This window comes from Trichosurus vulpecula, chromosome 1 (genome assembly GCF_011100635.1).
Source record: "Trichosurus vulpecula isolate mTriVul1 chromosome 1, mTriVul1.pri, whole genome shotgun sequence".
NCBI lineage: Eukaryota > Metazoa > Chordata > Mammalia > Diprotodontia > Phalangeridae > Trichosurus > Trichosurus vulpecula.
This window is the reverse complement of record NC_050573.1, coordinates 78,060,686-78,075,328: the sequence shown is the minus strand read 5'-3', so window position 1 is coordinate 78,075,328 and position 14,643 is coordinate 78,060,686. Positions and strand designations below refer to the sequence as shown.

The 14,643-nt window shown below is 52.5% G+C and overlaps 1 protein-coding gene across 2 annotated transcripts in view; it reads right to left on the bottom strand.

The window, feature by feature from the left end:
* Positions 1–1,330: 1,330 nt before the first annotated feature.
* Positions 1,331–14,643, bottom strand: part of COL5A3 (collagen type V alpha 3 chain) — a 34,729-nt gene continuing 21,416 nt past the window's right edge. For both annotated transcript variants that reach the window (XM_036754289.1, XM_036754282.1), the window contains 30 exons: positions 14,053–14,106; positions 13,693–13,800; positions 13,400–13,489; positions 12,807–12,860; positions 12,587–12,694; positions 12,192–12,299; positions 12,020–12,073; positions 11,783–11,836; positions 11,499–11,606; positions 11,337–11,390; positions 11,083–11,136; positions 10,865–10,918; positions 10,618–10,671; positions 10,223–10,330; positions 9,475–9,528; positions 9,227–9,280; positions 8,252–8,305; positions 7,747–7,800; positions 7,387–7,494; positions 6,975–7,028; positions 6,604–6,657; positions 6,284–6,391; positions 5,896–5,949; positions 5,753–5,788; positions 5,468–5,521; positions 4,653–4,878; positions 4,349–4,461; positions 3,459–3,527; positions 2,954–3,190; positions 1,331–2,417 (listed from right to left, as the gene is read on the bottom strand). In XM_036754289.1, the coding sequence (XP_036610184.1) occupies positions 2,271–2,417; positions 2,954–3,190; positions 3,459–3,527; positions 4,349–4,461; positions 4,653–4,878; positions 5,468–5,521; positions 5,753–5,788; positions 5,896–5,949; positions 6,284–6,391; positions 6,604–6,657; positions 6,975–7,028; positions 7,387–7,494; positions 7,747–7,800; positions 8,252–8,305; positions 9,227–9,280; positions 9,475–9,528; positions 10,223–10,330; positions 10,618–10,671; positions 10,865–10,918; positions 11,083–11,136; positions 11,337–11,390; positions 11,499–11,606; positions 11,783–11,836; positions 12,020–12,073; positions 12,192–12,299; positions 12,587–12,694; positions 12,807–12,860; positions 13,400–13,489; positions 13,693–13,800; positions 14,053–14,106 (2,538 nt within the window). In that variant the 3' untranslated portion in view covers positions 1,331–2,270. The remainder of the gene's footprint in view (positions 2,418–2,953; positions 3,191–3,458; positions 3,528–4,348; positions 4,462–4,652; positions 4,879–5,467; positions 5,522–5,752; positions 5,789–5,895; positions 5,950–6,283; positions 6,392–6,603; positions 6,658–6,974; positions 7,029–7,386; positions 7,495–7,746; positions 7,801–8,251; positions 8,306–9,226; positions 9,281–9,474; positions 9,529–10,222; positions 10,331–10,617; positions 10,672–10,864; positions 10,919–11,082; positions 11,137–11,336; positions 11,391–11,498; positions 11,607–11,782; positions 11,837–12,019; positions 12,074–12,191; positions 12,300–12,586; positions 12,695–12,806; positions 12,861–13,399; positions 13,490–13,692; positions 13,801–14,052; positions 14,107–14,643) is intronic.

Genomic DNA, 14,643 nt, shown 5'->3' with positions numbered 1-14,643 from the left:
CTGTATCATTCTAAATCTTTTCCCCTGCTCACACAGTAGGCACTTAGAAATGCTTTCTGAATTGAATCTAGAAACTCTCCTCCATACCCAACCAATCACCAGCCCAGGTTTGCAGTTCTACACTTGCCGCACCGCCCGAGCAAGACAGGCCACCAGAATCCTGTTAAGGGAAACACTCCCACCCTCTCTTAGTCCTTATCAGGGAGATGCCCATTTCACAAAGACATTTCTGGAGGCAGGTCCATCATACCACTAGCCTAACCAGAGTCAATTAGGGAAAGGTCTTAGGATCATAGATTTAGTGCTCAAATGGATCTTGGTGATTACTGAGTCAAACCCCCTCATTTTATACATGAAGAAACCAAAGAGAGGTTATGACTTGCCCAAGGTCACACTGTGAGTGTCAAAACCAGAATTTGAACCCAGAACCTCTGACTCCAGCTCCAGAGCTCTTTTTCCCTGTGCCTCTCTACCTCTAAGGTTGTCTTAGCTTGCTCAGAGACAGATCGGAGAGAGACTAAAACTAGGGCCTGAGAGGAAAGATGGAGACATGAGGCAGAGAAAGGGATAAAGATGAAGATAGAAGTGTGACCAGAATAGAGATGAGGATAGAGAGGAAGGTAGGGAAAGGGTTGGAGAATGAAGGTGCTATAGGGAGTGGAGGGAAGACAGAGACAGAGACAGAGCTAGTGTCAAGGGTAAGAGAGGGACTGAGATAGGGACAGGGGGAGGGACAGAGACCAAAACAGAGCTGGGGTCAAGGGTAAGAAAGAGGGACTGAGATAGGGTCAGGGGGAGGAACAGAGACAGAGACAGAGCTGATGTCAAGAGAGGGACTGAGACAAAGACAGAGACTGAGGAGGGTGGGAACTGGAAGAAAGGGACACAGGGTCAGGGACAAAAATAGAGGCAGAAAGAATGACAAAGACAAAGTGGGCGGGGCAGTGCTCCAACACCCCCTTCAGCAGAAGCCCCTCTCTTCGGTCTCACTAGGTAGCTTAATATTCTTACTGGAAAGGAGGCAGCTGTTTCCTTGGGCCTCTGCCATTCCCCTGAGCTCTGGGAGAGCAAGTCTTCCTGACCTAGTTCCCAGCTTCCTTGATTTATTTCTAGACTCCACAGATTCTGCTTCCTCAGGCCAGGCTGACCCTGGTGGGTTGGAGCTGTGGCTGCAGCTGGGGTGGGGGCAGATCATGTCAACAGGACCACTTGGGTGTTGGTTCCTTCCCCATCCTGGCACGCCTGGAGAGTCTGGCATCCTGGCTCTGACAGCGTTGCTTAGTAACCAGCTGGAAAGGGAAGGGGTTGGGGCAGTGACTCTGGAAACTGGTAAATAAAACTCCAAAGTTTCCTTTTAATACACATTTGTATTAACAAGGGAAGGAGGCAGCACCATTGAGGGCACCTGCACAGCTGCCCCCAAGCCCCCAACAGCACCAAGGACACTGAAGGCCAGAGGAAAGCTGGAGTGAGGGTGGGCTTGGTGGGTAGGGGCTGGTCCTGGGCCTTTGAGTTACGTGAGCCCTTCCCCCTACCCACCTGGAGAATGTCTCCTTTAGACCCTGATCCCTCTCACAGTAGACCCTCCTGAAGGCCAGTTCCCTCTAGGCCAGACCTGAGTTGGGGAGGATGAAATAGGTGAGTGAATTGGGAATCTGGGTAGGGGGTGGGGCTCTTTGATGGCTATCATTCTCAACCCCCGCCCCCCAACCTATCCAGGGGTTGGCCTGCCCTTGCCACTGACCCACCCTGGGCAGTGAGAGGGAGCCATCTGAAGAGTCCAGTGCTTCACTAATGTTAGGGTCATAGCACCAAAGGTCTGGAGGGGCCTGAGGTGGCCAGCTTTACCCTGTGAAAAGTTCATTACTTAGGAGCTCAGGACCCACCTGCACCTGGACAAGAGGAGCTACGATCCCTAGAGCCCATGATGAAGGAGAAGTGGGAAATGGGGAGCAGGGGCCATTGAAGAAACCATGGCCTTATTCTGTGTCAAGCTAGGAGGGAGGAGCTGGGGCCCTGGGAACGGGGGGAGGGACCCAGACACCAGGAGGTTAAACTTGCATTAGTGACAAAGTACACCAGTGAACCACAGGCTTCCACAGCCACAGGCATGGAAGATAAATAATTCTCTCAGCCACAGCACCATGATGTCTGTCCATCCATCCATCTGCTCTGGGGTCGGCTCTGGCTTGCTCTCCCCTAGTGTCTCTGCCTTGCCCCACCCCACATTTGTATCCAGGGTGGCTCCGCTTTCCTTGCCCCCTCGAAGTTCAGCCGCTGAAGCAGACAGGACCCAGCTCAAATCCAAACTTTTGGTTTGTCTGCCCGAAGTCTGACACAGCCACATCCCTGAGGGGTAGCTGGCCCACCTTGGAAGATTGGAGCTCCAGGACTGTCTGGGCATGGCCTTTACGGAGCTGTTGGGACAGGGATCAGAGAGCTAGAACTGCAAGAGACCTCAGAGGTCCTTAATTTGACAGATGAGGAAGCTGAGGATCATGGAGGTTAAGTGACTTGACCAAGGTCCCACAAGAACTGGGATTTGAACCCAAGTCCTCTGCCTATACATACACAAAATTTCCACCATTCCAAATCTTAACTGAGTTGGGGAGTGGTGAGGGGAAAATGGATACATTAGATAGGAATCTAAGAGAATTATGAAAAGGAGCTCTTGGATCACCATCATTCCCACCCCACTGAAGGCAAGAAGTGTGTGTGTGTGTGAGTGAGTGTGTGTGAGTGTGTGTGTGTGTGTGTGTGTGTGTGTGTGTGTAAGTGTGTGAGGTCATCTATCCCAATCATAGCATCCCCTCACCCTTCTCTAGCCCCATAAACTATGGCCCCTTTCCCCACCTCCCCCCAGTCCCTCATTCTCCCCTCCTCTCCCCAGTGGAGTCCCCAGCCCCCTCTTGCCAGACCCCCTCCCAAGGGCCCTGCCTCTCCAGTCCCTCACCCTGCAGCCGTCGTGGTGGACCTGGATGACGTCTGAGGTGCGGTTGTGGGACAATTCTTCCCCATCAGCCCCCAGGAATCGAAGGGAACGGCTGTAGCCACCCTCCCCCTCATCCAGCCAGGCCACAGAGTTCTGACAGATGTAGGTGAAGGTCTGGCGAGCATTGGCATTCAATAGTTTCAAGAAAGTCAGCTGCACCACACGGATTGCATTGCCATCTGAGTCCACATAGGAGAACTGGGGGCCAGGGCACTGAGTGTCATTCATCAGAATCCCCTGGTCCTGCATCCCACCACTCCACATCTGGCCACACAGCTGGGGCTCCCTTCCCAAATCCCCATCCTTAGCCCTAACCCCCTTATTCATCCCAGGTCCCAACCCTCCTCAGTCCAGTTCCCATATCCATCTCTATCCTCTACCCCCAAACTTATTTGCTATACCCATCCCAGGCTTCTGCCCATCCCCAACCTGGACTTTTGGTTTTTCCACTCCTCTTCCTCCTCACCTTCTTTCCTCTTTTAAATGTGCTATACCAGTTCCCTGGCTTCTCCCGAGACCAGGCAGCCAGCTTTACCTAAGGCCAAAGTGGGAGAGGGATTGAGAAATGTCATTCTCTTGCAATCCTTTGCCACCACCCCCTCCTTCCAAGTCCCCTACAGTCTGACCCATGAGGCAGCCTAGAAAGGCTGATGACATAGAGAGGGGAGTGTGGAGAAGATCATAAATCCCTTCTCCCATCCCAGCCAACAAACCCCAGATCCCCATGAGCCATGACCAGAGCTTGAGGTCCCCATGACTGCAAGACTTGAATACCCACTGACTAGGGTGCTCTGAACACCTGAGCCCTACTGATGAGGGACTCCTGAACTCACTGACTGTGGGGGTCTGGGTTTCTATGGAAATGGCCTTTTTTCCCAGGAAGTTCTAAGAAGCTGGTATGAAGGTTGAGTAGAGCCAGCGGGAGCTCTGCATCAGCATTTATCACATCAAACCAAGTCAGAAAGGAAACATGGCCTTGAGAATTGGGAGCAACAGAATAGTTCCCCAAGGCCTAGGAGGTTGGGAAAATGAATGGAGGGAGAGGAAGGAGAGAGAATGGAGGAATAAAAAAGTGATGGGGAGAAGAGAGAGAGGAAAGCAGGGATAGAAGAAGAGAAGAGAGGGGAGGGGAGGAGAAGAGAAGGGAGGAAAGCAGAGATAGAAGAGAGAAGACAGGGGAGGGGAGGACAGGGAAGGAAAGAAGAAGAAAGAGAGGAGAAGGGAGGGGAGGAGAGGGGAGAGGAGGAGGAAGTGGGGAGGAGAAGAGAGGAATGGAAAGAGGGAGAAGAGGGGGAGAGGAGGAGAGGGGGAGGGGAGGAGAGGGAAGGGAAGGAGCATCCCAAGACCTCCACTCACCACTTCAAACTTCTTATCAGGAAAGATGCACGTCTCTCCCCCTGCTGTGAAGTTACAGAAAACTCTAAAAGCATCCCTTGAGCATCCCTGGTTGGGATCAATCCAATATTCCCCTGAAAGAGAGATAATGCAAGAGTTGGGCCATTGAGGTAGCAGTCACTGGCATCCACTGTTCACTCCCATCCTTCAGGCTAGACTGGGTCCTCCCTACCCCAGGCATTCTGCCCCTTTTCCTCGGACACTGTGCCCCTGAACACCAGATTGAGCATCTCCTGGGCACCTACAGCCCTCCGGGGCTTCTTACCATCAGGCAGGTGGGGATGGCTCCGGCCAAGCTCCTTACACACCAGGCCGGGGCTCTCCTGGGTCCCTCGAGGGCTTCTCAGCTGATCTATTTCGCTCTTCAAGGAGCTGAGGGAGGCGTACACTTCCTCCAGGCCACTCTCACTGGGCCCAGGGACGCCCTCAGCTGAACGCCGCTGCCGGGACCCCCCCATGGGCAGGAGTTCCCCCACCTCTGCTGGGGGGCCCTATGAGGGTGGAGACAGAGATGGCAAAATGGAGAGACAAAGAGAGATGGAGACTGAGACTGAAGTGGAGATGGAGGTAGAGATAGAAATGGAGACAGATAAAGAGACAGAGTTGAAGAGACAGGGACAAAAGGAGAGGAAGATTGAGAAAGAGACTCCACAGAGACACAGAAGTGGAGACAGGGAAAGGAGCAGGTAGAGAAATGAATTTAGAAAGAGATAGAGGGAAGGCGACAAGTGGAAAAGAGATAGAAATGCAGATACAGAGATAAACTGATAAAGATGGAGAAAAAGGGAGAGGTGAAGGAGGAGAGATTGAAACAAGGACAGTAAGGTATGGAGGGACACACACATAGACACAGTGCAGACTTGGAGGATGCATGGAACTCATGGATTCCTTTCTCTTCCTCCCACAGTCCTGGGTCAGGTGCCCCCAGGGGTATGGTGGTGGGGATCAGGGTGGGGGTGAGGGCAGGTAAGCCAGGATGCTTAGCAGAATGGGAGGCTGCATTTCTGCTTCCACATCCCAGATTCCAAACCTCAGGTCTGAGCCCTCATCCCTTCAACTTGCTTTGCATAGGTGACTCACCGGGGGTCCAGGGGGTCCTGGGGGTCCTGTGTCTCCCTGGGGGCCAACAGATCCCTGTGGAGAAGAGTGGCTCAGGAGGGGACCAGGAGCTATGAGGGACTGCTCCTGTGATTGAATCCTCCCCCAACTTTCCCCTTCCCATTTGGGGGGAAGGGCAGGGTCCTGTCTGGGGAAAAGGGCTTCCTCCACCTTGCTAGAGTCTCCTATGGTCTCTGGCTACGTTGTAAGCATGGGCTGCTCTTTGAAATGAAAGGGCTTAGGATGAGTGGGGTTGCTAATACTTACCGGTGACCCTTTTGATCCTTTCTGCCCCAAAGGACCCTGTGAGAGAAAGGAAGAGAGACGAAGTATTGTTTCTAGCCAGACTTAATCTAAGTGGTCTCACCAATTCCAAACACCACCCCCCACATACTTTTCCCCATACTCACCGCCAAGCCTGGGGACCCAGGGGGGCCCAGAGGGCCTATAGGGCCTCGAAGACCCTTATGGGAGAATAAGGACATCAGGGTTAATGATGGAGGTTCTACTTTTAAATATCATCTATGGCTTCTCCCCTCCCCCACCCCACCCACTATTCTCCACCAGAAAACAGGGCCTTTGCTCCCTTTTGGATCCTCCAGATACAAACTTCCCTGTACTTCAGTAATTCTTAGGGACAGAACCCACACACACACACACTCCATCCCCACCCACCCTCAAAACAGATCTCTTCCCAGCCACCTTAGACAGATACACTCTATTCTTTTCCCTCAAACCCAGGGATGGATCCACCCCCCCCCCCCCAAAAAAAGATGTTGACTCCATGGGGACACTCACAGGATCTCCTTTGGGGCCTCGGCTACCTTGTACCCCTGGGACCCCTTGGTCTCCCTTCTCACCAGGCTCTCCAGGGGGACCGATTAGGCCAATTAGCCCAATGTGACCCTAGAGAGAAGAGGGACAGAATGAGCCTCTGGATCAGGAAGAGAAGGAAGGCCCAAGGTGAGGCTTCTGGGGGAAAAAGGAGACACTTTCACCCAGGCCTGAGTGACAGAGGAAAGTAGATATGGAGATGAAATGAACTGATCTCTTCTCCTCCCAAGAGCTGAAGGGAAGGGGGGCACAGGGGACTGAAAGGGGACCACAGGGGCTGTTACCTTCTCCCCCTTGAAGCCAGGATCCCCCTTCAGGCCAGGAAGGCCACTGGGCCCCTGGAGAGAGAAAGGTGGGGTCAGTGCTACATGTCAACATCCACTTGGGCATAAGCATGTTTGTGCCTTGAGCCAGAGCAGGGTAAGGATGGAGTGGGGTGAGGGAGAAGTGGCTACTGTAGAGCCCCCAGGGCTACCCAGAAGGGTGGGAGCTCAGGCACCCCTTCCCAACACCTTTCTGGCCCCAAATCCCATCAGTGAGGATGGTCAGTGAGATGCTCGGTATGCATGATCAATCAATGTAGCTGGTCAGCAGAGGCCATGAGTGTCAGTAGGACTAGATGGGATAGATTTCTAGGATGAGAACAGTGGCTTACCAGGGGCCCAGGTGGACCCATCTGTCCAGGAGAGCCTAGAAGACCGGGCTCACCCTAAAGATCCAAAAATGTTACAGAGTATGAGCCCCTGGGTAGGGAATGAGGAGTGCTGGACTCTGTCCAACTTCACAATGTAGAATCCTTTCCTTCCCCTCCCACCTGATTCCACCCACCCACCCAGGGCCCACCTGGGGAGAAGGAGGAGCCCAGGACATCATCTTTGTCCAACAAAGGAGGACCCAACCCCCCAATGTAAGAACTTTCTTAACCATCCAGTATGAGCACCCGACTAGCAACTCCACCCCTAGGGCCCATACGAAGAAAGGAAAGAGCCCATGCCATCCTTCCCTGCCATGGAGACTGCAGCCAAAGGTTCTTTGTGTCCTCCCACAGACCCTTTGCCCAGACTTACTGAGGGTCCAGGAATCCCTGGGAGGCCCTCAGCTCCAAGACGACCAGGAGGGCCCCTTGGACCCACTGGGCCTGTTCTACCAGGAGGGCCATCAAGACCAGGCTGACCCTAGGAGGAGGGAATTCACAGGATCAATCAGTCAGTCAAACATTTATTAGGTGTTACTATGTTCCAGACACTGTGCAAAGAAGTGACTTCAGTCCCCTTTACCAGGGGACTTTTGACCTTTCACTCTACAGGGCAGCCCTTCCTATCCAAGAGCTTAAAAGATGACTATAATCAGTGCATGGTTCCAGGGGTTCAAGGTGTGAAGGAAGGACTTCAGGAGGAAAAAATGATAGAGGTTAGGGTGGGACTTACCTTGGCCCCCTTCTCTCCCTCTCTGCCCTCACGACCCATATGGCCAACAGGCCCCTGAAGAAAAAAAGAGTGTGTGTGTATGTGTGAATGTGTGTGAGGCTAAGTGACTACTTTAAATTTTTTTTAATTTTATTTTTCAATGGACAAGCATTAATTTTCTCTCCCTCCCACTCCCCCACCCCTACATGAACAAATTGCAAAAGAAAACCCTCACAACAAATATGCAAAGTATAGCAAAGCAAATTCTTACACTACCATGTACAAAATTGTATGTCTCATTTTGCATCTTGAGTTCATCATCTCTCTGGTGATGACCATTTGTTAGGGAGACTCTAGAGGAGATTTCTGCTCAGAGAAGGGTTGGCTGGGGTGAGCCCTAAGATTATTTCCAACTATGGGAACCTTTGATTCTAATGTGTTGGTGTTTGGCTCTGTGGTGGAGCATGGGAGGTGGACTAGTACAGGGAAAGACTTAGGCCAAAGGCAATCATAGAGGGTCACTTACCCTTTTTCCAGGAGGCCCTGGAGCACCAGGCTCCCCAGAGGCACCAGGTGGGCCCTGCCGGGAGACTTCTACAGTCAGGAGAGACACCCCACCCTGTCCAGTTGCCTCTCCAACTACTTCCCTCTCTCCACACCCCAGGTGAAGCAACTCTTCCCCAAAGCCTCTCTAGACATTTTCTCTGGCTGTCCTCCATGCCTGGAATGCTCTCCTTCCTCCACTCTTGCCTACTGACCTCCCTGGCTTCCTTTAAGGCCCAACTGAAATCCCACCTTCTACAGGAAACCTTCCTTAATACCTCTTAATTCCAATGCTTTCCCTCTCTCAATTATTTCCTATTTACCCTGTATACAGCTTGCTTTGTATATATTTGTTTGCATGTTGTCTCCCCTTTTAAAGTGCAAGCTCCTTGAGGGCAGGGACTGTCTTTTACCTCTTTTTGCATTCCCAGTGCTTAGCACAGTGTTTGGCATACATACAGATGTATATACACACACATTCACACATACATACATTTATATATATATATATATGTACACACATCTGACTGGAACCAAAGTCTACAAATCCAGGGCTCTTCCCATTATACTGTACTGTCGTCCCCCCACCCCCACCCACCATCCCACCCATGACAATGAATTATGGGGAATGGCCACACCCTAGTCACAGAAACATCACCTCTTCCAGTCTTTCTAGGGTTCCTACTTTTGAGCTCTGCCAAGCCCCTCATACTCACATGTTCTGCCCTCACTCTCAGCCCTGCTCTAACTTCTCTGCTCACTGGCCCCCATTCCACTTCACTTACTAAGGCCTAAATCCCTACCCTCACTCATCTGTCCCTAGCCTCTCTCAGCCTCTGACCTTCAGCCTCCCCCAACTCATGGATTCTCCCCAAATTTATCTAAATCTCCCCAACTTTCATCCCACCTTCCCCCCTCATTCTCACCCCCACTCTCAGGCTCTCAGCCCCTCACTCACCGGAGCCCCAACATCCCCGTGGTCTCCTTTCTCCCCCTGCACACCTTCTTTGCCCTAGGTGGAAGGAGGCAGACAGAGTTGGAGGGTGTGATGGCAGATAAAAGTTGTGGGGGATGCTGGGCTAAGCCAGCATGGAAAGGGAGAGGTGTAGAGTCAGACCCAGTTAAGTGTGATGAGGAGAGGTGAGGATATCATAAGAGGAGAGTCTGGGCAGAAGGACGAGGAAGAGGAGTAAGGGCCATACTCACAGCAACACCAGGGTCTCCAATGGGACCAGGGTCCCCGGGGAATCCTGTGGGACCCTGTAATCCCAAGAACAGGGGGTCACAGCCTGCCCACCTATCTGCAGACTACTGAGAGTAAATACTCAAGTCTTTCCTGAGTGTGTATTTTGAGGAGACTTAGAAAGGGGTCTGGAGATCTAAGAGTTTGGGGGTCACTGGGACTAAGCCAATAGAGTGGCTACTTCTCTAAGCAACCATAAACATTCTGTATCAGAAACCCCTCATCCAAATACGAGTGTCTGTTGGGCACTTGAGCTGAGAACCAGGGGCTGTTCTTTCACTCACTCTCTCTCTCTCTTCATTCAATTCACCCATTCTTTCACTCATCTATCCATTCACTCACTCATCCATTCACTCATTTACTCATTCATTGTTCACATTCATCCATTCACTCACTCCTTCCATTCACTCTTTCATGCATTCACTCATTAAATGTTTTACTCATTCATTTCACATAGGTATCATACAGATACCCCCTGAGTGTTCAGCCCTGTGCCGGTGGAGGGAGAAGATATAGAAACCATGACTGTCCTTGAGGGGATCACAGTCTAGTGGGCTCCTCACATTGGGGGAGGGGTTACTGAAAATGGTGAGGAGCCCATAGCTTCAGCAGTGGCAAGGTTGTACTTCAAGATGGGACATGGGGCCCTAGACAGAGCTCATCACTCTTCTAATTAGTCCCCTACCACTGCTCACAGGCCCCAGGACTCACCAGACTCCCCTTGGCCCCGTCCTCACCAGGAGGGCCTTTCTTCCCTGGAGGCCCAGCAGCCCCCGATGGTCCTGAATCACCTTTTTCACCAAATTCTCCCTTGGGTCCCTTTATGGAGATGGTGGTCAGCAGTTAGTGTGGTTTGTGACTAATAAGGGCATCAGGGGTCATTGGGGATTGGGAATACTGATGGGATCAGGGATATTTGTATGGCCACAGAGGATAATCAGTCAGCACGGCCCAGAGGTCAGGAGCCAGCATTGTCCGGGACTGTCCAAGTGGCCAAAGATTAGCAGTCCTAAAACACCCCCTCTGGGAACTCAGTTCACAATATTGGGCACAAATATAGTGAAGTAGGCATGGGGAAACTAAGGGTAAGGGACTAAGGCACTTACCACTGGGCCAGGCTTGCCTGGGGGACCAGGGTCCCCCACCTCCCCAGGTTCCCCCTGAAGGAAAGAAGAATGTAAGAGACAAAAAGGGAAAGGGGAATGGGAGAGTATGGGTTGTGCAGGTAAGATGAAGGTACTGCTTAGGGACCCAAGAACAATCCACTCTCCCAGGGTAGGAGGGAAGGGTTGAAAAGTGACCCTACCCAGGGACTTGCTTCCATACCTCCCAGCACCTTCCCTTTTCACTTACCTTTTCTCCAACAGCCCCTGGCTGACCAATGCCCCCAGGAAGCCCTGGAGGTCCCTAGAGAGAATGGGGGAGGGGTCTGACTCCTAGAAATGCTCTCACAAACTAGGAATATATGAGAACTGTGAGGCTGTATCATCATTAGATGACCCCCCCCCCTCCTTAGAGATCAGCCATTCCCTTGCCCTTTCCATGGAGCCTCCAGACACAAATTCACTTACCTCTGACCCACTAGGGCCCTGAGGTCCTCGGGGACCTGGAGCACCATGAGGACCCTACAAGGGAATGGGGAGACAGTCAAAGAGCCCCAGAGAAGACTATCTCCAAGGCACTTCAGTGATCCCTAAATTACCGCCCCCCCCAGTAACCCAGAGCCTCCGCCATAAATAACCCTTGTGATTCATTGCATCCTCCCTCCCATACTGGGGATGCAAGAGCATAAATGAGTGGACTTGTGCTTTGGCAGCATACATACCATGGAGCCCACATTTCCAATCTCTCCCTTCTCTCCTGGTGGTCCTGGCATCCCCTGGTAAGAGAGGACATCATAGTTAGGGATGAGAGAGAGCCTCAACCAACAAGAGAAAATCCCTAGGGAGTGGATGGAACCTTCTCCCACCCCTGCATGCACACTCACCTGTAGGCCAGGGGGGCCAATGCCTCCCAGGAAGCCCCTCACACCATCATCTCCTTTCTGCCCAAAGAGGCCTGGTGGACCCCGGCGTCCTCGTTCCCCATCTGCACCCTAGGAGGGAATCCGGATCCAGAATTGGTGGTCAGGAGTCAAGTGTTGGGGGTTAGAATTTAGAGATCATTAATCAGAATTGGGATGGGGATGGCAACAGAGTTGGGGCACATGATCCTGATAAGTCTCCTCCCGGCTCAAACCCTGGGGTGAGGATGGGGTAGGAAGACACTCACTGGAGGGCCTGGGTGTCCAACAGGACCTTGGATCCCTGTTGGTCCGGGGGGACCCTGAGGAGACAAAGAGTCAGAATGTCTGAAGCCAGGAAGGACCCTGCCTCCAATTCAGGATGTGGGGCCCATAGCAAGGAAATTCTTTCTCTCCCACCTGGTGTCCCCCAGATCAATATCCTCCCTCTCACCACCTCCCTACTCCCCTCTGTCATCACATGCAGTCTCCCCAGCCCAACTCACCGGCTCCCCTTTGTCGCCTTTGCTCCCCTTGTGGCCTGGGGCACCCATTTCTCCCTGGAGGAAAGAAAAGCTGAAATGGAATCCTCTCCCGGTCCCAGCCCACCACCTCATCTTTTCCTCCCCACCAACGCCCCTTCTTTCTCCTTCCCTTTATTCACTTCTTCCCTCTCACCTTGTCCCCGTCTTCCCCAGCGGGCCCTGCAGCTCCAGCTGGTCCTAGGGGGCCCGGAGGCCCTAGAATTCCATCTTTCCCTGTGGGGCCAGGGGGTCCACGCTCCCCCTAAGAGGGAAGGGTTTCACCAGGGGCTCTGGATGCAGCCACATGCCCCCCTGCTTCCCAATGGGATAATAGGCTGAGAAAGGGGATGGGCAAATAATGGCTTTAAATCCTTAGGGTACATGGAGGAACCCATGAGGCAGCTGAAGCAAGACAAGGGAGAGGGGAGGTTGGGGAGGCAGAGAGAATTTAGAGGGTTAGTTGTCTGTGGGAGCTTATATGATGTTGAAGAAGGCCTGAGAGGGTCAGGGGAGGTCTGGAGGAGTGGGCTTACTGTCTTCACTACTTACTGCCGCTCCTGTCTCTCCAGCAGGGCCAAGAGGCCCTTGTCCACCCCCTTGACCAGGCAACCCAATGCCCCCAGCAGGGCCCACAGGACCTCGTTCTCCCGGGGGACCCTGCAGAAGGTGGAGAGGGGGGCAGAGCAGTCCAGTTCAGGTCAGTTTCCCTGTGGACTGCCCATCCCCCAACTCCAACCCTCAAGAATGCCCAGGCCAAGGCTATACTTACATTGGCACCGATGGGGCCAGGGGGGCCCTGTGCCCCCTTCAAGCCGGTTGCTCCCTTGGGAGAGGAAAGAGAATATGAGATGATACAAAATAAGGTTTCTTCAATCATTCTCCATTTGAGGTATTCCCCCACATACTTTCCCTCTCCCGTACACCAACTACCCAAATCAAGATTCTGCTCAAGCTTCACCTTTGGGAGATCTCCCCTATGCTCTACTGAGATGTCTCTTCCTCTGATGCCCAAAGCACTTAGACCCTTAGCTTCAATCACATGTAACCTTTTGGCTCTCTCTTTTCAAGTGAGTCCATTCCCTTTCTCCAAATGTCCCTCCCCAGAACTCCCTGAGGACAAGTTCCTGAGTCTGTTTCTTCTGTTTCTCCCAGAAGGTGAGTTTCCTGAGGCGAAGGGTCTGAGTCTGCTCCTTCTCTGCTTCCCCCTAGACAACAAGTCCTCTGAGGGCAGCTCCTGATTCTGCTCCTTCTGTTTTCCCCAGAAACTGAACTCTCTGAGGGCAGGACCCAGCCCTGGACACACAGGTGGCAGGATGAAGGAAGGAAGCTTCTCATTAAGGACACTGGGATGATAATACTCACTGTATCTCCAGGGGCTCCTCGGGGGCCAGGGAAGCCTCGGGGACCTGGGGGGCCATCCTTCCCAGGGAGACCAGCCGGTCCAGGGTCCCCCTGTCACAGTAGGGGGCACAGACATTATATCCAAGTCACTAAGAAGGACTATGACCCATACACCCACACTTTCCCCACTATAGGGGCTGTGATTCATATTAAACTCTAACCTGTTCTCCACCCCGGCTATTAAGGGGTTGAGACTGGGATTGAGAACCCTGAGAGGTTCAAGAGGAGAGTGTGAGTCTTCAGAGGAGTCTTACCTGGGCTCCTTCTCTTCCCAACAGCCCTGGCAACCCCTGCTCTCCAGGGGGCCCAGGAGGGCCTGGATGGCCCCTTTCACCCAGTGGCCCTGTTTCACCAGTCTTCCCCTAAGGAAAAAAAAATGGAAAGGACCTGTCTGAAAGCCTGGAGAGTGGGAAATGGGAGAGAGGTGCTATGATCCCCAGACCCTACCTACCCTAGAATTGGCCTTCTGACATATGCATAGGGACTGAGGGGTGGGAGAGGAATAGTGACCTTGGACTCTAAGAAATCTGCCCCAACCATATCTGACCCTTTCCCTAGCCCATGGATCCAGAGCCTCTCAAAGCCTGAATGGGATCTCTTGGGATCAGTCTGACCTGGGGGCCAATGACACCAGCTGGTCCTGGGGGACCTGTCTGGCCTTGGAAACCCTGGAGAGGAAAGAAGGATAAACATAAGATAGAGCTCTGACGGGTAAGTGATAACAATAAACCGATTTCCATCCAGCAAACCCCAGAGGGAAGAAATCATAAGGATAGCAAGGACAACAATAAGAGCTAGCATTTCTATGGCCCTTTAAGTTGGCAAAGTACCTTACAAATGTTATCTCATCTGAACCTCACAACAATAGGGGGAGGTGGGGGTTCTGGTCCTTCCCATTTAACAGATGAGAAAACTGAGACTGGGAAGGAAGTAGTACAAGTATTGGTTTTTCTTTTACAAATGAGGAAACTGAGGCTGAGAAAGGAAAAGAGACTTGTGCCAGGTCATACAGTTAATCGGCAGCAGAGCTGGGGATGGGACCTGGGTGTCCTGCCTCCAAATCCAGTGCCTTCTTCCATGACACTTTGCTGGAGGAACCAGGAGAAAAGACTTGGGGAGGCCATGGGGGAGGGTTGGAGTAAGGGGAGGCATGGACAGCAGGTGGCCTTGGGAAGATGTGAGCAGAATTTGGAGGAAAGGAGGGG